Below are 27,596 nucleotides of genomic sequence, written 5' to 3' on the forward strand. Positions count from 1 at the left end.
ATATTATATGGGGGAAATCATCGCAAAGTAATTTTCAGATTATCAAAGCCGCGGGTAACAACTATTATTATATAACAGTAGACCTGAATCTGATGTTCCTGGGCACCTTTCCCCTTTGTCCTGGAATGGTTAGAAAGTTTTTGGTCAAGGTCTCGTAAGAAAATTGACAACTACATGTTCACATTTTACTTTTAATGGCACCAATATGTTCAAGATTCAATTTTCTTTTGTGACAAGTTTTTGTAAACTTGAAATCTTGTGCAGCATATTGATGGCAGGTCCTTAAGCACAAGATACTGAGAGAAAATTATGAAGTATGTTGCAGAACAATATCTTAGAATTTCTAGAAAAGAAATGCTTCTGCATAGAAACATTATTATGGAGAATTTTTACCACATAACATTCAGTCGGTGGAAGGTTCATTGCAGAACATTACAAAAAATTCTGCTTTGAGGGATTGGCTCTGATAAAAAAAAAAATCAGGGTATCACATTTTTGCTGGTAACAAACCTATTATTGAAGTAGCAGTTTTTTATTAAAATTTAAGACATTTGCATTCACTGTTCGTGTGAAAAACTGCCTGTATCTTGGTACATAAAGGAATGGCTAGTATGTGAGGTAAAGGTGCATTTTTCTATGATATACATATTTTTGTATAGCAATGTTTTGTAATCATAGGTAATATTAAAGCAAAAGTTGGCAACCAAATGTCCCCTCTAAATTTTTCACCTATGCAGGTCAGTTTTCTGTATACTGAAAGGCAACACTTTCAATCCTCAGCAATCTGGTAATTGTAAAAAATTTGTTTTGGAAGTAGTATGTATGAATTATATGTGGAATGTTAAAAAACAATTTTATCACATGAATTAAAAGTTAGGTTTTCAACTGATGCTTTAAATAGCATTTTCTGCACACCATGTTTTGCTAACTGACTGTAGGATGAGGGGAAATGTCAATGCATTAACAAAAGTACATAAAAATGTCACTTGCAGCGATTTTAAAAATTTTGCTGGTTTGATTTGATCGATTTTAATAGATCATTTGTTAATTACAATTAAAAAATTTTAATTGATTTATTGGACTAGATTAATCCAGTTTCAAAACTTTAAGAAATTAAAACAATTTTTTAATAAAATCTATTCCATATTTCTTTAGCAAATAAGTGCATGAAATGTATATTAATCAATTTTACAAAAATGTATTATATAGTTGATAATAAACACAATGGTTAGTATTTAAAAAAGATTCAATTTTGATTTGAGAGTTGAACATTTTTAGATTCGCAGCCCTAGTTGAAGAGTAAAGCAGGTAATTTTTTGTATCTAATTTCCCAACATAAACTTCCATATTTCATCAGTGTTTTTATTCATTTTTAATACTTTGACATCACATTTTTACAGCATAAAATTTTTTTCGCAGGTGTCAGTATATGGTATATTCATAGTCACAAACTAAAGAAACTTACTGACAACATTTCTGATCCTATGCTGTTGCCAGATTGTGATGAAGATGCTATACCAGATCTTGCAGTTTCTTATTCATCTTCTGTGGGTGAAAGTTCTGTATTTTTAATATTGGTGTCTGGAGCAAAAGGAGAAGTCATTGGTTTGCCTATCCCACTTCTGCATTGTACATCTCGTATTATTGGTCAGACAACTATGAATATAAGGAATAAAACTGGATTTATGTTTTACTGTCATAGTGGAAAAGCAGGTGTGTTATCTTTTTGTTTTGTAAGATACATGCTGATTTAGTCTTATCAGTATGTAATGAAGTTGAAGACCATAAAATATAATCTTTCATTTTTATAACATATACAATAGGTTTATTTTGTCAGAAAAGTTTAATCCGTTCAATATTTTAACTCTGTCAGGCTTGATTTAAAAGTTTATAATCGGGTGCAATGCATTCACTAGATGTATGAATGAAAATTTAGTCAGAAAAACTTTAAGCATGTTTATTTCTTCAATCTGAATGGATTAAAACATTTTTTGCAGCCATTCCTCTTGTGAATGATTCATCAAAGAAGTTTATTTTCAAAAGAAATTTCTTTTTTCAAAATTCACATTTTAATGGTTTCTGAATTTCTAGGACCAGCTCTGTCGGATTATGTAACATTTTTTTCTTCAAACTGGAAGGTTTTGATAGAAATCACTATGTAAAGTTTATCGTTTCTATATCGAAAAACATCCATCTCGTTCATTTTGTGACTTTTCATTCAAAAGGGAACATAGTGGTTATCCTATATGTTAAAGGATTTTTTTCAAAATGAAAGCGCTTCTGGAAATGTGTCAGTCTAATTTTTTAGAATGACCAAATTTCTTATCCTTACTCTCTTGTCTGTCGCATAACTTCCTGTACCAGGTGAAAATTTCTGGAATTTACAAGTGGTATAAAAATTTAATTTTTTGGACTTGACCAGCTCCAACTGTATTCAAAAGGTAACATTTCCAAAATTTAAATATAAATACTATTTCTTGATCAAAGGAGTTAACCCTTTTGGTTGGATTTTTTTTTTTTTGAATTTCCGATCCAGAAACATTTTTTTTTTTATTATTATTATTGCTGAAAATTATACATCCTCTATCTGGAATTCGAAAATGCAAAATATTTTTGTCAGTAAAATTTTTTTTGCTTGACCTACTAGTGGTCATACATGTAATATCTTATTCACTGATCTCCAGTTTTTCCTGCAATGCACCCAAGTTTTAAATTAAATAAGTCCAATATTATATTTATCAAATCTATTGCTTTGAGGAATTAAAGATAAATATCTACATAAAAAGAATTTTATTAAAAATGACCAAAATGTTTTGGAAAATGGTTTTACAACCTTACCGTGAAAACAGCTTTATAATCTTTCTTGGCCATCAAAGAAAAAACACATTGGAATCATTTATTGCAGATTGTTTTATTGCTTACTTTAAGATATTTTTTATATTAAATTTTTTTTTAGTGTACGTTGTAACAGATATCGTGCTGCGTGTGAAAAATTTCAAAACATGGAACAGCCCAAAGAGTCCCACATCACACTGCTCACAATAGTATCTTGTTTCGTTTCTTATCCTTTTGCCTTTACTGTCTCATTAGCTGCAACAGATGGTACATTTTCTTGCTGTTTTTTTTTTTTTTTTTTTTTTTTCTGTTGGTGGAATAAATTTTACAAAATGTGTCTCGGTTAGTCTGATTGGTGTTTTAAATGACAGCCTACCTCTTTTGCTGGACATTGGTTATAAAGTACCACTTGGAATAATTTCATTTACCAAATCTAATCAAAACTAAAGCTGCGTTATAGAACCCCCATTTTTCTTAAATAGGAATAAGAATTCCAAATGCATTGATCAAATAAATGGTAAGGAAAAAAATTATGAAAAATATTTTATTTCCTTAGGATGGCGTAACATGCCAAATTTTGGTCTGTATGATCGACGCCATCCATGGTGTCAGTTTAGTCAACAACCACCTTTTTGGTTTCAGCTTTTCTGCAAATGATTTCACAGCACTCGTCTCTGAATTATGAATAGTTCAAATAAGTCATCTTTTTTTTTCTTTCCATTTTAAAAATGCTTTCCGATGTCGAAATGCTACAGTGTCACCTTTTTTAGTTTTCACATTATTAGGAACTTTTCTATTGAAATTGATCATCCCATAAGTATTTATGTTATGTATTTGACAAGTGTATCAGTCGAAATTGGAAAAGAATAATAATTATCCAATGTTAGGGTATCCCTTATTTAGTAAAGGCTTTATTAGCATCAGAACCACATGCATAGATTCAGAAAATTCTGGCTTCAGAAATCCTTTAGCAAAAATTTTCTTTGCCTGTAAAAATCGCATAACGTATATATCTTTACACCAAATCGGATCCTTTTCAAAGGTAAGCTGCTTCCAATCATGTCTGCCTTTTATGACGGGGTTGGCAAAAAAGTTTTTTCCTAAATCTGTTTTTGGTTTAAATAGCATTTACCTTGAATGATTTTTAAAAAATTTTATTGTTTAAACTTCAATAACCATTTTATTTTAATTATTAGATGCAATTAACACAATTCCCATATTAATCTGTAAATATTTCTTAAATTTTATTAAAAACCAACTTTTGCAATTATTTTATAGCTTAATTCAAGGAATTTATTTTATTTTTGAAAATTCTCTATATATAATATTAACCCTATAATAAAGATGTTTTCTCCAGTTTTAATATGCTTAATTAGGAAGGCTTTTGAAAAAAGTGATAATTAGGCAAATACAATGTGTTTAATAGAGCATTCTAAATGCAAATTAATTAGCGATGATTTATGATATACAGGGTGATTTTATATATAACTGAAGTTCGGATTTTAAAGCAATGTAAAATAAGAACTGGTCAGAATGATTTAAATTTGTTCAAAATATTTCTAAAGTAATGGAATTTTATATGGTGAAGGGGGAAAAGTACTTTAAAATGTAAAATAGAAGAAGGCGCTATACTCATCCAGCAAATGGGGGGGGGAAATTTTCTCACACAATGGAAACAATAGCCAGTCGGGACAAAATGATAACTTGATTAGCATCGCACTATTTCGTAATTCATGGAAACCACAAAGATGAAGTCATTTGAACAAACTACAACTTGCACAAGAAATGTTAAATATGTTGTCCACCATGTTCTCTAGCTGTAAAGTGGAAGTGCAAAAAATGCTTGTTCAACAACAGATCAGAATATGTCATGGTAATGATGTAGATGTGTTTTCAATTCACCGAAGTTTGCAATCCGACCACTGCACATAGCATTTTGGGGTTAGAAGCCCAAAAGTTACAACAGTTTATAATAGCATTCACCTGTCAGGTGAACATGGCGGCCAGGTGTCGTGTCATCATGTTATAGTTAAAATGGTTCTTCTGCAGCTGCTTTGCTGGTGCTGCAATGTGCAACTTTATAAAAGTTGTGTTATCCACCAAGGCTGAACAAATCAAAAAAAATTATGCGTTATCCAAATTTGTTTGGAGCAAAGCATGTTTTTCCCCAAGAAATGCAGTCCTGAACATTTTTATTTTTCCAGGGCTTACATTATTAAAACATCGAAAAAATTGTCATTGTCATACTTTACTTCATTTTAGCAATGATGCATGTGAAATTATAGGTTCCTAAACTGATTTTCTAGGTTCAGGTCTTCGTGGGGTAGGAGCCAGACTAAGGTGTCTAGGAGATGGTAGACCGATTCCAAACTATCCTGACACTAGGCAGCAGTAATGTCGGTACTGGTCTTTGACCAGATGGCTATTCACAGAAATGTGGATAGCACTGCGAGAAGAAAGCAATGGCAAGCTACTTCTCATCACTGCCAAGAAAACTCTTATGGATAAGGCTCAAAAAGGAGATATGTCATGTTGGCGGAAGATGGCACCAGGTCGGAAAGCAACCACTTTATTAGTGGGAAGATACAGGACTATCCTGGCAGATCCTGGTCTTTTGACCATAATGACTTAGATAGATCAAAGCTGTTAGTTTCTTTCATCATTAGGTAAAATTCCTAGGAAATCTGAGTTTTAACAAAGAAAAAATACAGGAGTAGCAATAATTATTGAAAATAACATCGATGCATCAGTGTTAGGGTACAACCCTGTTAATGATAGAATTATGTCAATCAGAATAAAAATTAGTCCAATAAATATAACGATCATGCAAGTATATGTGCCAACAACTGATGCTGAAGATAGCGATGAATTCTATAATGCACTACAACAAATTATTGATCATACACCCAGTAAAGATATGTTGATGATCATTGGGGATTTAAACGCAAAGGTTGGAGGTATGGCAGTTGCAGGTACAACAGGAAACTTTGGGCTTGAAAAATAGGAATGAAGCTGGACAAATTAATTTAATTCTGTTCATCAAATGATCTTTTCATTGCTAATACTTACTTTAAGCAGCCTAAAAGAAGAATGTACACATGGACATCACCAAATGGCATGTACAAGAACCAAATTGATTATGTAATTGGCAGAAAAAGATGGAAAAGCTCTGACAACATGCAAGACTCTGCGAAGTGCTGTATGTGGGTCTGATCATCAGTTACTCATTTTAGAGATGAGACTTAAAATAAAGAAAATCAATAAAGGAAAAGCGCCAGCAAGGTACAGGTTAGATAATGTACCAGAGGAGTATAAAATTTCAACAAGAAACAGTTTTAATGACCTTGATCTGGTAGATAGGGAACCAGAAGAACTCTGGTCTGATATTAAAAATATACTAAAGAAAGGAGCAGAGAAATAGTCCAGTAAATAAAAAGAACACTCTGGCTGTCAGAAGAAGCTCTTGAAATTGCCGAAAAAAGAATAGCTAACGCTGCTGGAAAAGTAAATGAAACCAAGGAATTTTTAATGCACAATTTCAAAGATGCGAGGAAAGATACTCTTGTCTTTAATTTCTCTGCATTTTGAATTAAAACACTAGAGAGAACTACAGGAGGATTAATGAAATCTCACTGGTAATTTTAATTCACGTTTTCAGTATCATAAAAGACAAGAATGGGAAATGTCTTGAACTCTGAAAAGGAGATTGTAAACAGATGGAAAGAATACACAGAAAATCTTTTTAAGAAATCAGATAGAAAGATAGTGAATAGCAATATAGAAATAAATCATGAACCAACAGTTACAAAGAAAGTCAGATAGGCAACAAATCAACTAAAGAATTGCAAAGCTCCAGGTATTGACGATATTCCAGCAGAGCTTCTGAAAAAGGTAGGGGATAATATTATCAATGCACTGACATCATTCTGTCAACAAATCTGGAAGAAAATAGTGGCCCAGACTGGAAAAGACCTATATTCACAAAAAAGGTGATATTAGCGAATGCTCCAATTACAGAGCAATCTCCCTAATACCACATGCTAGCAAGATTCTGAAAATTATTCAGGAAAGACTCGAAACCATTATAGAAAGAGTGGAGCAAGCAGGTTTCAGAAGAAATGGAACTAAAGATCACACACAAATTGCCAATATAAAATGGATAATGGAGGCAGCAAAAAAAATGTCAAAAGAAGTTATTTTTGTTTCATGGATTATACAAAGGCCTTTGACTGTGTTGATCATGATAAGCTTTGAGATATTCTTGGAACAATGGGAGAGTGTAATCACCTCGTCTGCTTGATCAAAAATTTATATATTAACCAACAGGCAAGTGTAAAGAACAAACTATGGCTTAACTGAATGGTTTAGAATTCAAAAAGGGGTTCAACAAGGATGCATTCTTTCCCCAAACTGTCAAACTCCCCAACTTTTTCCTAACTAAATAGATTCATTTTGACTGATGTATGATCACTTGTCGACATTTTTATACTGTGTTTAACACTTCTGTCTTATTCATGAAGAAAAGGTAATTATATAAATATAATAAAGTAAGAAATATATAAGCAATATAAAATAATTATGAGTTAAGCTTTTACTTTCCCAAAACCTTTTCTTGAGTTCTGTCAGAATTCCAGGTATTCAAGTTTACGAAGGGAAAAATATTTAGTTCTACTTGCCATTCCTTCATTGAAATAAAGATAATCTCCCCGGACAATGAATTTACCTTGTAAGACCTTTTTATTCTTCACTATCTTCATTTAGAAACACTTTAGAAAGGGTAACCACTTCCAAGAAAACTATACACCCCTTTTTCCTATAGTTGGGTCAAAATAACCCAAACCGCGGTTGTAGGTGTAAACGCTTATAGCTCTGAAACACGAAATGTGAAGATAATAAAATTTTCGTGAATTTTTTAATAGTTGTATGATATCGTGAAAAGTCACTAAATTTTTTTATCATCTGAGCTTAAGTTTGAGATAAATGAAAACAAAGTTTGATTTTGGTCAAATTGACCCACTCTGCAGGTCTAGTGTTAAAGATATACCATCAGAATGTATCCCCAAAAAATAGAAAATATGGTAAAAATAAAATTTTGTCTAATGAACAAATGTATTTTTAAGGCAAAAAATTATATTCAAGCCACTTGTCATTTTTTGAAAAAAATACCATGTGGTTAAACAACAACCAAACAACGTTACTTTATATAAAAGGGGCCGTTCAAGTATTACATCGGCAAATTTTTACCCCCCCCCCCCCTCCCCTTGTCAGCAAAATTTCGTCAGCTCTGCCTTCTAACGCATATTGGTGGGATTAGATGTATGTGGGAGGAGCACTAGTCACCCCTCTGATCAGAGATTTATTGTTAATGCGAAAATATTTTTTTAATTATCATTTCGGAAGATGCCTTTGTTATTACAATTAATTTCTGTTAATTTCAATGTTATTTGAATTCATTTTTAAGAAATTCATTGCGACCCACCCAGCAATGTATGATAAACCCATGGCTGCTGACCAAATGTGGCCCTGGGGGTTATCTGATGTGGCCTGCCTCCAAACCTAATTTTGTAAAAATGAACTAACCGTCACATTAACAGATCACTTAAGTGACCTGTTGTATAATTCCAGAGAATTTAAGTGGCCCGTGGCACATTTTTCAAATCGGTCAAGTAGGCCCGTGGCACATTCACAGATTACTTAAGTGACCTGTTACACAGTTCCAGAACACTTAAGCGATCCGTGGCACATTTAGAGATCCCTTGAGTGACATGTGGCACAGTTTTAGAGTATTTAAGGGGCTCCCAGTGTGGTTCTACATCACTCAAGTTACCCGTAGCCCATTACCAGATTACTTAAATGATCCATAGTTACGGATAATAAATAAAAAGAAAATGAAAAAAACGCAATAACATAAATAGAAGAATGAGGCCATTCTCAAGGGGGAACCCCCATATTGTCACAAGAAGCAAAAATGTTTTTAATGATGGTAAACCAAAGAAAGGCATTGAATTATCATCAGTTCCCCTGACATTTTTGCAAAAACAAGCTTTAGAAGTTAAAAAAGAGAAAATAATACAAAATTTAAAAAAAAAAACTAGAAAGACCACGAAAAATACACTAGTAGCGCAATATTTAATGGACACCTCCACAAAAGCGTGCTTAAAAAGTTGGTAATAATAGGAAATTAAAAATGTGAAATCTTACCTGAAATTCAATTCTTTAATAGTAATGTGACAAATTGTGACTTTTTCTAATTGGAAGTATACCTTTAGAACCAGCAGTTTGCCAGTAAAATGTCTTACTCCATTTGCTATGTACCATTTTGTGCGTTTATCACTATATAATTATTTATATTTATTAATCTTTTAAAAATAGATTCAACATTTCACGGCACTTACATATGTATACTGTTTCAGAAAAATTATATCTTAGCTACTTTCAAGCTTTCCACATAATTCATTGTCATGCCCTGTCTGGGTGCCTTAAGTGCAAAAGGAGCTTCTTAAAGATGAGATCCAGTTAAAATTTTCGAGAGTAAACTGCTAGGCTGGGCATTTCTAAACAGCTAGGAGGGGCCTCCAGAAAAATCTGATGCTAGCAAGATGGATAGGCCCTGCGTAGACAACCAATGTGTTGAGAAATACAAAAACAAATAATGCTTGAAATTCTGCTTTAAAAACTAACTAGTAAATATAGTGTATTTATATTTTATTTTGGAAATATATTCCACAGATCCTCAGTGTGCATCGCACTCGTGGCTCCCATGTTCATCACTAACCTTTTTTGAGGGTGTAGCAATGCATTGGTGTTTTGATGCTTGTCCATTCAGTTCTTCGCGAGAAGTGGGCCAGATAAAGTGGGCTTTAATAAAGGTGGGAACAAGGGCCTGTTCTAAATATGCTCTCAAGCTCTTCATCTGAAAGCAATTTTCAAAATTGGTAATGGCAAACCTTCACTTTTATTTTTTTTTCTCTTCTCTCAAATTCGTACAAACACTGTAAAACTGCAAGAGATGCATATATAAGTGGAGATTTTTTTTTTTTTCGCTTATTTTATGAAAGTCATTGAATTTTTCATTTTCTACCTTTAATTTTTTTTTCATCGCATTTTCTTAGAGATTGAAAGTCATTTAGGAGAGTGTCGGTAGGCAAAATTTTGATTTTTGGGGGAGCAATCGTTCCCCTGTTCCCCTCCTCTAGCTACACCACTGAGACCTAGGACTAGTTCATAAGAATCTGTCAGTTTGTAAAAGTGAATGATGAATATTTTCTATTTCCCATTTTACTATTATCTTTTTGACAGTGAAAACAAGTGTTAAATATTTGTGAAATTTTTCCTTATTGTAAAAATTAGTTCTTGAAATATTAATTGCAAACAGTGATTTGAAATTATTGATCATGTTTCTCTAATTTACTTCAAAAATGTTTTGATGAATTATTTTATTGTAGGGCAATTATTCTTGTCGTTTGTTAAAGATATTTGTGATGTTGCATATAACAAAACAGACAGTATGGGCTTGACTGTATTATATAGGTATGTAATTTTTCAAAAAGTTTTGTCCAAATTCAAATGATGTGAAACAAACTGTATTGACTTGCTTTTTGTTTGCCAAGAAAGATTCTTATGTATATCTGCCATATTTCAATACCTTAACTCTTTTTAAATACATAGCTTTGCACATGTGCCAAGTATTTTTAAACTTTTATTACAGCAGAAAATTTTAAGATTAAGAATTTCAGAAAAGTGTGTATGTGTAAAAGCTACCATAAATGATAAAAGCATTAATTATCGATGGCATTATTTTTAGATTCTGTTAAAGGTGGATTAACGGTCAAGTTTTTATTTCCTTAAAGGGTCTGTCTTGAGCGGGTTTCACTGTACTAATGCAGGGAAATCTCAATAACAATAATTTGCAGGCCAAGAAAAAATATTGTTGTAGAGAGATTGTTGTATATAATATATATAAATATATAGAGGCTGCATTACCACATACCACAAATGTTAATGTTTTTAGTCTTATAGGATGTTCCCTTATAGATTGGATGTAGTGAACCAAATGTTTGGTCGCTTGGAGTTGTTATGGGATATATCATAATTGCTTTTAAAATTTATTTTATGCACCCATTTGTTGAATATTAACAGGAAGGACAAGAAAATGCTACAGAAATAAGAGGAAGTAATTAAATATGCTAAACTGTTCAATTCTCAAATCTTGTTTTTAGAAAATTGGTCGATTCTGCTTAGTCATGTTTCAAAAACATGAACAATTGCGATATGTGTTTTTTGTCCTGGATGGACCTTTTTCCCTACATTGATCAGTTCACAGAATCCTTGCCCCAACATTTCGCCCCCGTTACATTTGGCCCCCGGAAATTTCGCCCCTGTATATTTGGATCCTGGAAATTTCACCACTGACATTTGCCTGCCCGGACCATATGAGCGACACGGTAAGTGACCCTATCAGTGATTAAGTGAGTTGGACATTTACTTACCCCCTGACATTTTGCCTGCCCTGGCCGTATGAGAGAACATATGAATGATGGTACAAGTGACCAAATGAGTGACCGTAAGAATAATCAAGTAAGCTGGACATTTATCCGTGACAATTAACCTGCTCTGACCGTGTGAATGACTGTATGACATAGCTGCCAAGTCTCCCGAATTTTAGCTTCATCGCTCGACCTCCCGGAAAGTTCTTAAATCTCCCGAATTTTTACAAAAATCCCTAATCGTCCCTAAAAATTACCTACTTCATTAAAAAAAATCCCCGCTTATGAAAACAATCCCTAAGGAATTTCTTGTGGGGCATCTTTTTTTCCTTTTCGAAATGACGTCACACGTCGTAAATGGGGAAATTCCCTTTTTAAGGAAGTTTTACAAACCCTCTGATGGTAACAAGAAAGTTGTTTGTCTTATCGTGCAGGGAAATGGCTTAGCAGCCAATAGTCGATGATGATAATCGAAGATTATAGTGACGCGCATATGGTCAAAATTTCTTTTGTTGAAGTTACGTACGTGCGATATAACAAAGCATGAATACTGATAAGCAGGGTTGGTAAAAAAAACGGTTTTTTTGAAAAAAACCAAAAAACCGGGTTTTTTTGGTTTAAACCGGGTTTTTTTGGTTTAAACCGGGTTTTTTTGGATTAAACCAGGTTTTTTTGGTTTAAATAGTATTAACATTAAAAACGGTGAAATTTCTGAAAAATCATTCAAACTTCCAATAATTAACAAAAATAAAATGTTTATTAATGTAATTAACACAATTCCCATGCTAATTAATCAATAAATATTTATTAAATTTTAACAAAAACCAACTTTTGCCATTTAATTATTTTTTGCTTAACTCAATGGATTACTATGTGTTTGAAAATTCTTTTAATGTTATTATTAATCATATAATATATATAAAGGTTTTTCTCCAGTTACTTTCAGTATACTTAATTACGAAGCTATTTTGCAAAAAGTGGGAAATTTGCTCGCAGAATGGAAATGATAGCCAGTCAAGGCAAAATTATAACTTAATTATAGCATTGCACGAGTCCATAATTCACGGAAACATCACAAAAAAAAATGAAGTAATTGGTTAAGGTGTCAAAATGGGTCTTCAGCAGCTGCTTTGCTGGTATTGCAATGTGCATCTTGATAGAAGTTCTATCCACACACTGATGCTGTGGAAGTGCCGAAATGATGTGGTTGCACAAAATAGATTATACTGCTGGCCAAGTACAGCATCATCTACTTGCACATTTTGCACTTTTTTCTTTTTCGAAAGAAACGTCCATTGCTTCAGGAGTATCCATGCAAATTTTCAGGTCATTTCGATCAGTACTTATTGTATAGTTTTGGAATCAAAACTTAAATTATAATCACCCTGTATATAGCTGATTATTTTTTATAAATCTGTTACTACTATACAGTAGAACCTTGATTAACTGGGCTTAACAGTGTGTGTGTGAAAGTATAAAAAAACAACTATTGAATATTAAGACTGGGAGATATACAGTAGATGTGCTACTTCTTATGGGAATGAAAATGTATGTGAGGTAATGTGACAACTAGTACACTAGTCTTTGTCCTTTAAGGACAGCTGGTGTCTTTATTGGATTATAGGACCACCTGTCCCTAAAATGATGGTGTCACTACTGTAGCTGCTTCTTTGTGAAGGGAAAAAGAAACCCCGTGAGATATGTAATACACCACTACATTTAGATGTGTGATGCAATCCTTATTCATGAATTTGCTAAAGATAGAGCATCAGAATGTAGCCAAAGGTTAGAAAATGTTGTAAGAATGAGAAGTTTTGGCTTTTATATATAACTTTAAATGACTAAGATACTTCATATGAAAAATATATATATATATATTCTGGCCACTTTTATGAGACTTTTTGAAAAAAATCACTTATAAAATCTTATGTCATTTAAAGATATACCGTCAGAATGTACCCCAAGGATATAAAAGGAGGTAAATATGAAACATTTTGGCTAATAATGAACAAATGATATTTTTCAGGGAAAAAAATAATATTTAGGCCACTTTTATCTGATTTTTTGAAAAAAACCAAAGTGGTTTTTTTAAAAAAACCAGTTGGTTAAAACCAAGGTTTAAACCAAACAACCCTGCTGATAAGCAAAAACATATTTAATCAATTTTAAAGATACTTATTCCGATGAATTTCCTTTCATCAAACGTTCCAGAAGAGGGCCGACTTTTCCTTTTTGTACAAGTTGTGTTACGGACATAAATATCGGGCATGGAAAGACTACCATCATCACTCGTGAAATTAGAAAAAAAGCATCAAGCAAGTGTCACAAAAAGTCAGTGTTCTTCAAAAATTGGTGTTTTTCCTTCATCTTCCGATGATTTTGGGGTCATTCGCGCAGAATGTTTGTTCACAGCATTTCTGATTGAACACAATATTTATTTTTACATCATTGAAGTTTTGGCCTCCAATTTCACTTGTTTTTTGCGTAGGAATTTTATTCCCAAGGTTTAACTTCCATGTGTGTAAAATCCCTATTTTAATTTGACTTCAGTTTTTGAGTAGGGATTTTATTCCCTACGCTTTAACTTTTATGTTTGGAAAATCCCTATTTTATTTGGAAAAATCCCTATTTTATTTGGAAAAATCCCTATTTTATATGGAAAAATCCCTATTCTATTTATTAGGGAATGGTTTAAACATAAAATACGGGTTTGTGCGAAAATCTCCAGAATTTTCATTTTCAAAAGTTGGCAGCTATGGTATGAGTAAACATGTAAATGATGGTGTGACCGTATGAATGGTCAAGTAAGTTGGACATTTAGCTCCCTGTGGTATTTTGCCTGTCCTGACCGTGTGAGTGACCCTATGAGTGATCAAGTGAACTGGAAATTTACTCCCTTCATATTTCATTTGCCCTAACAGTATGAGCAATGGTACGTGTGAACAGATTGATGGTAAAAATGACCATGTAAGTGACCGCATGAGTGAAAAAGTGAGTTTGACATCTACTTGTGACACTTTGCCTGCCCTGACCGCATGAGCAATGGTATGAGTGACCATATAGTGAACATATGAATGATTGTATGAGTGACTGCATGAATGATCAAGTGTTATTTTATATCGGTAGACATTTACCGACTAGCATTTCACCTGCCCTGACCGTATGAGCAACCGTAGAAATGACCACAGGAGTAACAAAGTGAGTGACAGTGTGAATGACCAAGTGAGCAACTACGTGAGTTGAACCGGATCTCATTTCAAACCTGACATTTCACCCCTTGTGTAAATGTTGGGTGAGTATACGGCAGAAATTTGCACAAAGCATAATGTCTATTGCTCTCACAGATGCATTGCTGTACGTATTAAGTGTGACGGGGAGGGGGTAGTTTGGGGAATTTTAATGTCTTTCTTCAAGACTGTTATACTCCAGCTTATGTTAAAAAATTTCGCTGCAACGTAAATTTTGAAACAATTATTTTATGCTTCACAGCAAATTCCAAATTTTTAGGGCCCATTAAAGTTATTACATGACCACCTATAAGATGGGGGATCATCTTTGCAGACAATCATCAGGTCAATCATACGGTCACTTGATTGGTCACTCACTTTGTCATCCACTTGGTTATTATTAGTCACTTGCTTGGTCACTCACACGATCATTCAATTGTTTATTATGGTCACTCACTTGTTTATTATTATGGTCACTTACTATATCACTCATACAGTGAACCACAGTCACTCACTCGGAAACTCAAATCAGCACTCATTCAACCACCCATATGGTCAATCACTAACTCTCTTGGACACTCGTACCATCACTCACCTGGTCACTCATACAATCATTCATATGGTCAATCATTTGATCACTCCTACAGTCACTTACTTGGTCAATTATTCATATGGTCAATCACTAACTCTCTTGGACACTCGTACCATCACTCACCTGGTCACTCATACACTGAATCGCTCGGTTAATCACTTGGTCACTGATACAGTCAATCACTCACATTGGAACTCGTACAAGCAATCGCTCAGTTACTTGGTCACGCATACGGTCATTCACACGATCAATCACTTCATCACTCGGAAACTCACGCAAGCATTCAGTTGGTCACTCATGCAATCATTCATGGTCAATCACTTTCACTCTCTTGGACACTGTCACTCACTCATACAGTCAATTCCACTCATACTGTCGCTGATGTGGTCAGTCATTGTGCCACTTAGTCATTTGTATGGTCACTAACTCACTCCTAAAGCCGATTTCACACTCACATGGTCACTCACTCATACGATCAGTCATGCGTTCAGGGCAGGTGAAATATCGGGTACGAAAATTTCGGGGGGAAACGTCCTAGAGCAAAATGTCAGGCAAAATTTCCGGGGGTGAAATGCGATTGGGATGAAACGTTCTAGGGGCAAAAAGTTGGGGACAAAATGTCGGGGCAAAATTTCTGGATCCCAAATTGATCTATGGCAGTGGTTCTGAAACTGTGGAACGAGCCGCAAAAGGTTTTCACAAAATAACTTTCTAATAATTATAATTATTTATTAAATTCTAATTATTATAATTTATTTTTATTTTTTGCAACTTGAGTTAAAATATTTGTGAAAACAAACGTGTCTTTACTCGGCTGAGCTACTTGCTGTACAATTAATGATATAAAATTACATTATATCATCATACAATGTAATTTTATTCTATGTGTACAATAATCAATATATTAAGTTGATATACAGGATGATTCAAACAGAATCATCTGATTCCAAAATACACAAACTTCCATAAGCCGCCAACTTTCCTTTGCGGCCAGTTTTTCTCGGAATGGACAATAGGCTTCATAGACATAATACAAAAGTCACTCCTACTCCGCTATCAGTGACCAAACTGTCTGTGGCCACTTTCTTATAAATAAAATTTCAAAACAAGCAAGTCTTTGTGCGTTTCCCCCCCCCCCCCGATGCATTCAGAGCTGGTAGTTCTCTTTTTGTATGATCTTTATATATCAGCATAAATACCTTTTTCAGATCAATTGGATTTTCTGTTCGTGTTACACTATCAGGTTCGAAGCATATTTAAATAGGATAACAAAGGTTAATGATGTATTTATGATTGCTGCAGGCTGATAAGACAGTTTAAAAACTTGCTCCTGGAGTGACGAAGTAAACCAGACAAATAACCTATGATCTTTACTGAATAAGTGAAGGATACAGATTTTTTGGCTTTGTGGATACTACTATTTAGCATGTAGAGATTCAGTACAACAACAGTTAGGGAGTAAACAAAATGCGATGAAAGAACATGTACAGTGCTTGCTATAAAAAAGACCCCGGATAACATAGATTAAGGAGTTGATCAGATGATCTGGTATTTCTGCATAAAATACAGTGAACCTCGATATACATAATACCAGACCATGAAAAGTATATTTTGTAAAGGAATTATTATATAGAGAAGCAACATTATCACGTGTCATCAAATTTATGCTGCTGTTGATGTCTTTTCTGAAATGGCATTGTTAGTACCACTAAAAAACTTTGCTTTTGAGTATTTATTCGCTGCAAAATATTTTAATTGATTAGCTGGTAAAACAAATTCAGTTAGTCTTCCTAAAGGGGTTTACACAATACACTTTGGTGTATTACACAAAAGTAGCAATGCCGTTGACTTTTTGTGATTAGGTGATGCCCAATATCAATATTAGATGTCCGCGGAAGAGCTAAAACATACTAAAACATAGGAGATGAGTTAAATATACTGAAGGGTATTTTCAAGCAAAAAATAAATGAAATAATGTTATAGCAGTTTCAAAATCCTCCTAAACATATATATTGTTGTAGTGGGGTTTATAGTGAAGGAATATATCGTATCAAGAGGTGTTTAACATTACAAACTATAGGCTATTCCAAACAATTCGAAAAAATACTGTAGTAGTAGTAGGATATTTATATCATTATCTTTGTTGCGAGGCTTCACAGGCGGTCACCTTTGCAGATGGCCACTTTTAAGAGGAGAACAGAGTGGCAGTCTTGGAGTAGTTTCAATGTAATTATCATTCTGAAATTTCACTTTTAAAAATTATATAAGTAATATAATATAAAGAGAGAAAATGTCTATATTTTAGATTATAAGCTATTAATTCTCTAAAATATTGTGGGGAGGGGATATTTATTGTAAAACAAATCAAATGACACCCTTATTGTGAATGTGTTAAAGTTTGGGCAGAACCACAGAAAGACAAGACTACACCAAGTACTCTTTAATAAATATTATAATTGAAAAATTTTGTATAACAAAGCATATAAGGATAACTGCACTGCGACCATGAAAGCATTATATTTTGAATATTAACTAATAAATTAAAATTCTTTCTATAAAAGCAACCAGAGAATATTTTTCTCCCTGCATCTGGTAATAGTGACCCTGAGTCAGTGCCATCTTAATGCATGGGAGCCTTAATAAGAAAGGACCTCAAAGTTTTCGAGAGTAAGCTTGTAAATTTACCAGGTAGGCTCTTTGAAAAATTTATGCCCTGGGGACTTGAGATAGTGTAACAAATTTTTCATGAAAAGAAAATCCTTCAATTCCTTATATGTTAAATGTGATAGATCATCTAACCTGGTACTTTAAAGTATCAGTGGATAAAGGGTTAAGTAAATAAAAGCGTGGATGAGAGTTTATTCATAATTTGACAACTGCAGAAGGTATGCCATTGAAGGGAATATTTTTAGAACTACCCAAATATCCAGAAAAATAAGACTTTTGGTAAGATGTATGTTATATAAGAAATCTGCAGAAGACATTGCTGTTCTGTGGTGGAAAAGAACATGTATACATTGGAATGAATTTGACAAAAGTTGTATTCTGAATTGCTCTAAAAGAGCTTTCAGAACCTCGTACATGCAGCAGAAAGGAATTGTCAATAGAAAGACGGAAAATTGGAGTTTGTAGCCAACAATATTAAACTTTAAAAGCTAGAAAATGAAACCGACAAGGTTGAATTGTTTAACTTGTAAAGAAATACATGTGAATGTGTGACGTAAAAAAAAAATTTAAGTGAATGTACATTGAAGAAAAAGTTCTGTATCTTCTAAGAATGAAGGTGATTATGAAAATAGCTGCTTTTGTCATCAACTTTGGTTTAATTTTTTGCTTTGAACTTATTTCTTAAATTTATCTAATTTTAAAATTTTTTTTTAATCTTTAAAGGTTTTCAAAATCTTCATAACTTTTCGAAACCTCTCGCTATAACAATTTTTTCGGAATATTCTCTAACTAAAAGTTATTATAAAGTTATTGTACCAAAAATTGCCTGAAACATTTTTTCATTTTGTTCTAAATTATATTTAACGATATAAACAGAATTAGTAATTTTTTTTCATTATTTAAAAGAGAAAATATTTTCAATCATTTAATTTATACATGTAGGGGAAATAGTCTCACCTCATCCCTAGTCATTGTGATTCACTATAGCATAACAAAATCTTAGAGTTCAAGAGAAGACAAACATCTGATTAAAATAGGGTTGGTGATCAAATTGATATATCGTTTTCCCATTAAGTTGTTTCCAAATGTTGTGTTGCAACACAACATTTGGACTGAATTCGAAGGAAATACAGTGAGGTTTGCGGTCCAGGCAGATCTTAGAGCAAGACTATTTGTAAAGGCAGTTTTGGATTAATAAAATTAACAATGATTGGTTTCAGGGCTGATACACGGAGAATTTAGATGAGAGAACAAATTTTGAGTTCTCTTGCGTTTTTATTATGTTTATCTATCTTGTCAAAAGTAATAAGCTTTCAGTGCCTCCCAAGCACTGAAAGCTTATTACTTTATTGAAGGGAAATGGCAGAAAAGCGTGCGCAATGCAAATGACCATCTTCAGGGTACGAACATAGTGTAGACTAGTTTTCAGATTCCAACCGTCAGTATGACAGTTCAGGCCTGTGGCGGGGGGAAATGAAGGGGGGCACTCCATCCCTAATACGTGCTATTTACCATATTTAAACATGTATAACGAGCCTTTTTTGGCCAAAAAGTGGGGTTTTTTAATACATGGGGTAGCAGTACAGATAAATCTTCTTAAACTTTTTTTTTAATTTTACGCCCCCAAAAAAAAATTAAGGGGTCCCTATACATGAGGGTTCTTACACACATTAAAATATGGTAATTTTACATTTCTTAATTCTAATTATAGTTTCACCGGTCATCACAAGTTAGTATCCAGCATTATCAGATGAGATGCCTGCATTATTGTTTACGCAAAAAATGGTGTCTTAGCTGCTAATGCTATTCGGTGGTTCCAAAGTCACAGAAGATATAAGATATGCGGTTGTGTTGATTCATCATTTTGTCATTACTTCTAATAAAAGTATCCAAATAACGTGTAGATTTCGGATAAGTCATTCATATTGCAAGGGGTTGTATAGTTAAACTTTTTATATTGACGCCCTGTTTTGAAAATTCCATTAAGCTGTCCCTGAGGCAGCAACAAAAGTCTCACGTTTCTAAATGCAATATTCACTGTAATAATTGAATTCAAAAATCGTTGGGAAAAGTTCGAAATTTTTTTAAAGTTGGGAAAAACAATATAAACTAACGGACAATGCTTCTTTATCTTGTTTATGCTGTTCCTTCCAACCATTCTCCAGTTTTTGAATTCAAATATCTTTGCAAATATTACTTGGAAATGTGGAACTTTTTGTTGGCTTCGGGAAAGACTGGACAAGATGTCTAAAAATTTTTTTGCAATTTTAATAACTACACAACCCCTTGCAACATGAAATGACATATCAGGTCTACATATTATTTGGATACCTTTTTCTAGTTGAAGTATGTTTCTAGGATTAACGGTTCACCAGTAAAATGTGATGCATACTGGCAAAAACTTTCTATTTGCCCTGCAGAGTTGCAACTGCCTATTTTACCCTGTCCTGAGAAACCAAATTAGATCGTTGTCCTGTCTCTTTCCCAAAGTTAAAAATAAATGTCCATATCTCTAAGTGCAATATTTGAATTGAAAATATCACTGTTGAGAAAGACCAGCATAATGAGCTTGTCTATTAGTTTATGCTGTTCTTTCTCTCATTTGTAGCAATTTTTGAATTAAGCAAAAAAGAGCAATATTTAGATATATCTGGCTTCTCTGGATTGAATATTCCTGAATGACAGGCCTTAGAACACACCCAAGCAACTTTTCGAGTTTATCTATTTTCAGTGAATTTAAAATTCCTTAAAAATTGATATTTTTAGTGGTTTTATTATATTACAATTACTGCATCTTAACAATTTAAAAAGTATTAGACAGATATTTTTTTATTCATTATAGAAACCATTGAATTCCCCATGACTCTTCATTTGATACTTCATAATCAGCTATTTCATTATCAGTCATTCTTATTGTAAATTCCAAGGGATTGAGTAATTTGTTTATAATACTATCCATGTATAAGAAACCCTCTTTTATTTTAGGGACCCAATTTTTAACAAAAAGGGGTTTCTTATACACAAAGTATATTATGTTTTGGGGAGTCCAATGTCTGAATGTAGTGAAATCTTTTTTCCAGATATCCAGATATTATCCAGCCAACAATAAATTTGGAATTTCAAATGATTACAACTTCTGTTGGTGACCTGATAGTTCTAATTGGAGGATCACAGATATCTGTATTAGCTATAGAAAAAGTTGGAAAAGTTAGAGTTATGTGGCAAAAGACTCTTAAAAATGATTCATTATGGAGGTTAGTTCAAAATAAATCTTTTTTTAAACAATTTTATTTCAAAGGTTTGCAAGCTGAGCCTCTTTCAAGATGTGCAAGTTTTTTGATGCAATACTGAAAATGACCTAAATGACACTCTTTTAAAATTTAAGGAGAGGGTCTGTTAAAATCATTGGATTCATCAATAGCAGCACTTGATGCACCAAAAATTTAATCCAAGTCAAATTTTGTAAGGCAAGCATGATAAAACTCACTTTTGTAAACATCTCTTTGGGTTTGTACAAGCAGACCCCTATAATTTGAATATATTTATCAAGGTTTTTTTCTTAACTTAGACCTTTTTTTCCTACTTGAAATGATTTGTCTGGTTTTTTTACTTTAATTTTTGTTAGAAAAACAAACATTTTCAAAATAAAATTCTTGTTTTGAGAAAATTCACTACTGAACTGTATTTGCCTGTAACCCATAGATATGGAAATTTTGCGATCCATAAAGTTTTTTTATAACAGATTACTTCTGTCAATCATTCTAAGATTAAATTAAACAGATCAGAGAGTGAAAGATGTGGATTATCACACAAGCTTGGGGAAGTATCTTGTCAGAACTTCAAGGATTTGGTTGATAAAATATGTAGCCTATAATTTTGCTTGTTAAAAACAACCAGTGATGCAAAATTTATTTCCACCAAACGCGTAATGATTATAGAAATTTTGGTCTTTTTTTTGGGATATGTCAGCTGTATAATAAACTTTAATTTTTTTGAATAGATGGTGAAATTATAAAATTCATGACACGGTTTAGAATTTGGTAAAGGAATCTATGCTGAAGGGGGGGGGGGGTGCCAAGTGATAAAGAAATGGCTCTAACTGTTCTGGAAGATCAGACTATTGTAATTAAGTGGGAGAAAGATTACGATTCTTTATAAAAAAAAAATCATAAGCTAAAATAAACCAGTCCTTATCGAATCTATACGACACTTGAATTTTACTAGAGCTTCCACTATACCTAGAATTACGCAAGTTGTAATTTTGACAACCAGTTTTGAATAAGCATATTAATTTCAGTCTCTTGACATTCCATTTTATACAGGTTTTACTATATTTATTTTCTATTCGAGGCAGGTTTGTTTCATAAATATGCACAGAAAATATATCTGAAAATTTATTTCTATGGTTATGTGAAATTTAAATTTTGATATCACCCAGACTATCATAAACATTCATATATTGTTGGTTTTTTTTTTCTTCAAATTGCTATACATTTGAAATTTAATATTAATGCATTAGTCGTTTATCTTCATTATACAATATTCTCCTGAATAGCAGTAAGATGAACACTTTTATCAAAAGAGAAATTTTTAATGTTCAAAATAAAAAGAGAAATTGCATACAATCATTTAATGTTTGTTAAAGAAAGATTCTACATTTCTGGTCGTATTGTTATGAACTATAGGCGATAGATGGCGTAATTTTTTTGATGGCTGTCAGAAATATCAATCGGTTGATGACGGTTTCGGTCCAACGGAAAAAGGTCCGATTTGTGAGAACATCATAGAAAGTCCCGTCCCTCCAGACATTGGTTCAACCCCTCCGTACAGTGGCGCCGCAGACTAGGAAACTGTAAAATGGAATTTTGTGGAATGTTCTATTTCTCGAAGTTTCTGTCGTGGTTATAAATAGTCTGGTGCTCACAAGAGGGCAGGCTAAACAGGCTGAAGGAGACCCGAATAGAGAGATTCTATGAAAAGTCAGTCGTGTTTAAACTTTGCGAGAAAGTTGCTAGCTCTCTGATTAGTCTGTAAGTACGTGTAAATTGCTGTTCTGTAAATAAATCTGTGTTTGTCCATCGAACCGCTTCTTGTTTTGCAATCTCGAAGTCTTGTGGAAAATTACCCAGAACAATTTGGTGTCAGGAGTGGGGTAATTCAAGATTTGCATGAAGACAAAAATGATGGACATGGATGAGGTGTGAGAACAGCTGAACCAGTTGATAAAATTTGTGGGCCAGATGGAGTTGAACATCGTCGAAAAGATTAAGAAATCATTCGCTGTCATGATCAACAAGATAGAGACTACGAGCGCAGCTGTGAAAGAAGATGTCAACACCTCCACTGCTGCCGACAGAGAGCTGAAAGATCTAAAGAGTGCCAAGAACGATCGTGGGACCCGGAAATACAAGTCATTGGGAACCTGGAAACACCACGAAAAAGGCCACCTGCGGCACGCATGCTCAGTCACTGCTACCGGTACGAAAGATGCGGCATGCCGAGTGTACCACGTCTCGCAGGTGCACGGACGAGACCATGGGGTACACGTGAGAGGTGAGATCGATGGACTGCCGTGCAGGATGGTCATAGACACCGGAGCCAACGCGAGCATCGTCACGATGGACCTGGCTTGGAAATTCCAGCAATGACTTCTCTATGTACCATCACCATTGACGCTGCAGACAGTCACGGGTGAGAAAATGACTGTGCATGGAAAATTGGAAGTCTCACTGAAGTTTGCCATGGTCACCTATCGGCACACAGTCTTCGTGGCAGACATAAGGGATCCATGCATCATCGGAGTGGACTTCTTGAGGGAACATGGATTTTCCTTGGACATGAGGAATGATCAGTTGTACACTCCGAAGGAGTGTATCGCCTTGCTCGGATGTGGCCCCTGACGAAGTACCTCCAATGAAAGTTATGGACATTCCAGAGGCAGAAAAAGAGTGCATCGCTGATGCAGAGAAGACCAATGGTAGGACCGGAACTGTTCTCTCACGAAACTCAGATGGCATGAAGAGGACGATCCAGCCTCGTAAAGGAAACGTGCATGGAAATGCCGATGCCCTGACGAGAGAACAGGGTCCACAGAACCGTCGACGTTCCCAAGGTAGAAGAGAAGTGCGGACCGGTGAACTCTATAGTGAGACGGTCTCAAGTGACGATCCTTGGAACAACAAGAATACTCGGAAGGCCCAGCTAGAAGTTCCCGACATACGACCAATCATGGAGTGGAAGGAATCCCCCGGGAGTAAACCAACATGGCAAGACGTCGCCTCTTCCAGTCCGACGACCAACAGATACTGGGCGCTATGGGACTCTCTGGAGATGAGAGATGGCGTGCTGTACCGCAGATGGTAGTCGGAGGATGGAAAGACGTTCCGGTGGAAACTCGTCCTGCCAAGGAGCCGTGTGAAAGAATTGCACGAAGGCCCGACTGGTGGACATTTCGAAGTGATTAAGACTCTCTCCAGAAGGTCCATGAACAATTCTGTTGGGACAAATCCAGGACCGATGTGCACGAGTGGTGCAAGAACTGCGACGCCTGCGCTGCCCGCAAAGGAATCGCCCCAAACATCCTGTGCCCGTTACCAAGGACCGCCCACGAGAGCACCGGGTACTCGTCATTGCTGATAAGAGAAGACCTGCAACAGCCAGGCGATCTGATGTTCTGGCGACCGATAGATGCTGCTCTTCTACCAGAAGAACACGTCTAGGTCCTCCAGAAGCACCTCGAGGACATGCATTGAACGCCAGGCACCGGATCAACATCGGCCACGAAAAGATGAAGAACAGCTACGATGTGAGGTCTCATGACTTCAAGGATGGGGACCTCGTCTGGCTGTGGAACCGGAAGCGCTGGAAAGGACTGTGCCGGAAACTTCAGACATCATGGGAAGGACCCTAGAGTCTTGGAAGAGGCTGAACGACGTCATAGCTCGGATCCAGAAAACGCCATCCTCGAAGTGCAAGGTGGTCCACTTCAACAGACTGGCCTCTTACCACAGTGACAACCCGCCGAACTGAATTGTCAGGACGAACAATTCTAAGAGAGGGGCAATGTTATGAACTATGGGCGATAGATGGCGCGATTTGTTCGATGGCTGTCAGAAATATCGAAATCGGTTGATGCCAGTTTTGGTCCAACGGAAAAAGGTCCGATTGGTGAGAGCATTCTAGAAAGTCCCGCTCCTCCAGACATTGGTTCAACCCTTCCGTACGGTGGCGCTGCAGACTAGGAAACTGTAAAATGGGATTTTGTGGAATGTTCTATTTTTTGAAGTTTCTGTCGTGGTTATAAATAGTCTGGCGCTCACAAGAGGGCCGGCTCAAGCAGGCTACACAGCTCAAAAAGACCTGAATAGAGAGATTCTATGAAAAGTCAGTTGTGTTTAAACTTTGCGAGAAAGTTGCTAGCTCTCTGATTAATCTGTAAATACGTGTAAATTGCTGTTCTGTAAATAAATCTGTTTGCAAAACAAGAAGCAGTTCGACGGACAATCTCGAAGTCTTGTGGAAAATTACCCGGAACAGTATTTACCTATATGGAAATCTTTTTGATTTAGCAAGTAGTTTTTCTGTGTTAGCGCCATTCTCAGTTTTTCACATACTTGTACTAGAATAGAATATGCTTAGAAGTTCCATGTCGTCTTTGGGAGCTGTAAAGTCCTGTAAGTTTGAAAGATGCTGAACTTTACTTTGTGTATGAATTTATCATGATCTTTTTCTGTAACTGTTGGGTTTCCCAGGGGTGGGAATTCTGCACCATAGTGCGCTAAAATGAATATCCTGTCCCAAAATTGATGGTTGCTCATTGATTTTGCGCCAAAATCGCACTGCGCTTCTAAGGCTTGCAGCTAATGTAGAAGCTTCTAAGGCTTGCAGCTAATGTAGAAGCTTCAGCTTATTTCTCAGTGTTTGTGATTGGCTTACGGGAAAACATACGTCACCCACAGAGGAAGACGTTGCTGTTCTGCTGACGAATAGAGTGGTATCTTTCACAGAGCAAAGAATAAGTGTATTGCAACCTTCTTGGGTATTTTTATTTCAGGAAGGAGAAGCAGAAGTTGACATTTTTTAATTTTTTTTTTTGGTTATCACGTGTTACGATGATGCCGTGTTTTTAACTTCGTGAGTGAGAAAAAAAATCAAGATGAGTCTTTTGAAATTGAAAGGTAAGATTTCGATTCTTTTATTTAAATTATTTGAGGTTCTTTTGTACAATTTATGATTTTTGAAAATCTAAGGCAATGATTGACAGGAACAAACGTACGCACGGCGGAAATTAAGAAATAGCAATCTTTTTCTCCATCTCTTTTCTCAAAAATAATTATTCAATAAATTTCATACTATTAAGGCGCAAGAAATAGTCATTTTGTGATTTTCTTTGAGATTTTTACAACCCCTTGACAGTAATTTATTTCAGAAGAAATGCACCAGAAACGGAAATTATTTTTTCTTTTTTGTGCCTCATATAATTAGAAAAAGATAATGAACTCTTCGGGCTACAAGGAAAAGAAAGTTTGCATTTTAAACACTATTTTACAAAAAACATCAAATTTGAAAAAAAAATTTCGCCCTAACTGGACTCGGATGTCACAGTTAACGGGTTAAAATGGGTAGTGAATAAAATCTATTGCTTTTTCTGTTTGTAAACTTTTGTTTTTTCAATTTATTTGAATTTTATGAATTTATTTAAACCAACCAATTATTGCCTGTACAAAAGCCGCAGGATAGGAGAAAAAATTGTCTTATAGTCCTCAGTCGTGTATTTGATACACAAATGTCATGTATCAAGAAAACCTTAAAGGGGAATGAAAGGAATTTTTGACAAGGTTTTTCTTCTATGTATGTCCATAAATCTTCAAAAATATTGGTTTTTACTAATATTAACTAATTTTGGAAATATTTATTTGTCCTAACCTATCGGAGAAAAAAACAATTAACAGATAAAACCAAGGCCGTTACAACTTCGCTTTTTGTGAAGAAACAAAGGATTTCACCCCCCCCCCCTTCCTTCCCCCATGAAACTCAATTATTTCTTCAATGGTATTTTGTTCCCTTTTTAAAGTTTCCGCCTGGGACAGTTGTACCCCTAGTTCCACCCTTGGATAAAACGTATCTGTAAATCTGCACTAAGAAATTCCAATATTTTTTTTTTAACATAACACATGGAGGAAGCAATTAAAATCGTTAATGTCAAAAATCCTCAACTTAAATATATAAATTTGATAGGGAAAAAAATCAGCATTGTTTCGCTGGACATTTTCAGATCACTGAGCTATCAGGAAATTAAGGTTTTCTAATAGCCCAGTGTTTTAAGCATGACATATTATCCTCATGTAAAACCTAGAGAAAAGCTATAACTGGGTGACCATACATCCCGTATTTCCCATGACATTTCTGTATTCTTGACGCGATTCTGACTTCCAGTTTTTCGCGTATTTTCATGAAAGACTACTTGAATTTTTATTTATTGAAATTATTTTCCAAGTCATAAATTATATTACACAGAAACTACAATTTTAAGAATATTCATCTTGGATATTTGTCATCGTTAATGTTTTGTTTCATGGAATTCATTTTAATCTATTGCGATTTGTAATGCTTAATTTTTTGTCAGTAACTTTGGAGGTAATTTATGTAATAATTACAACTTTGCTTACCTTTAGCATAATTTTTGGCTGTAATTGGCAATGTCCCACATTTTCCATCCCAATTTGTAAACATGGTCAGCCTAGTAATTGGGAGTCAGAAAAATGTTCTGGGGGTGTGGGTGAACAAGAC

At 34.6% G+C, this 27,596-nt stretch overlaps 1 protein-coding gene across 3 annotated transcripts in view; it reads left to right on the forward strand.

The window, feature by feature from the left end:
* LOC149080570 (uncharacterized) overlaps positions 1-27,596 on the forward strand; it is a 106,048-nt gene that overhangs the window by 45,233 nt on the left and 33,219 nt on the right. For all 3 annotated transcript variants that reach the window (XM_089239704.1, XM_089239702.1, XM_089239705.1), the window contains 3 exons: positions 1,420-1,713; positions 10,281-10,365; positions 20,888-21,061. In XM_089239704.1, coding sequence (XP_089095830.1) covers positions 1,420-1,713; positions 10,281-10,365; positions 20,888-21,061 — 553 coding nt within the window. The remainder of the gene's footprint in view (positions 1-1,419; positions 1,714-10,280; positions 10,366-20,887; positions 21,062-27,596) is intronic.

The sequence above is a fragment of the Pholcus phalangioides genome, unplaced genomic scaffold, assembly GCF_987345545.1.
Source record: "Pholcus phalangioides strain wild (caught in Gottingen) unplaced genomic scaffold, Ppha-v1.0 ptg000011l_1, whole genome shotgun sequence".
NCBI lineage: Eukaryota > Metazoa > Arthropoda > Arachnida > Araneae > Pholcidae > Pholcus > Pholcus phalangioides.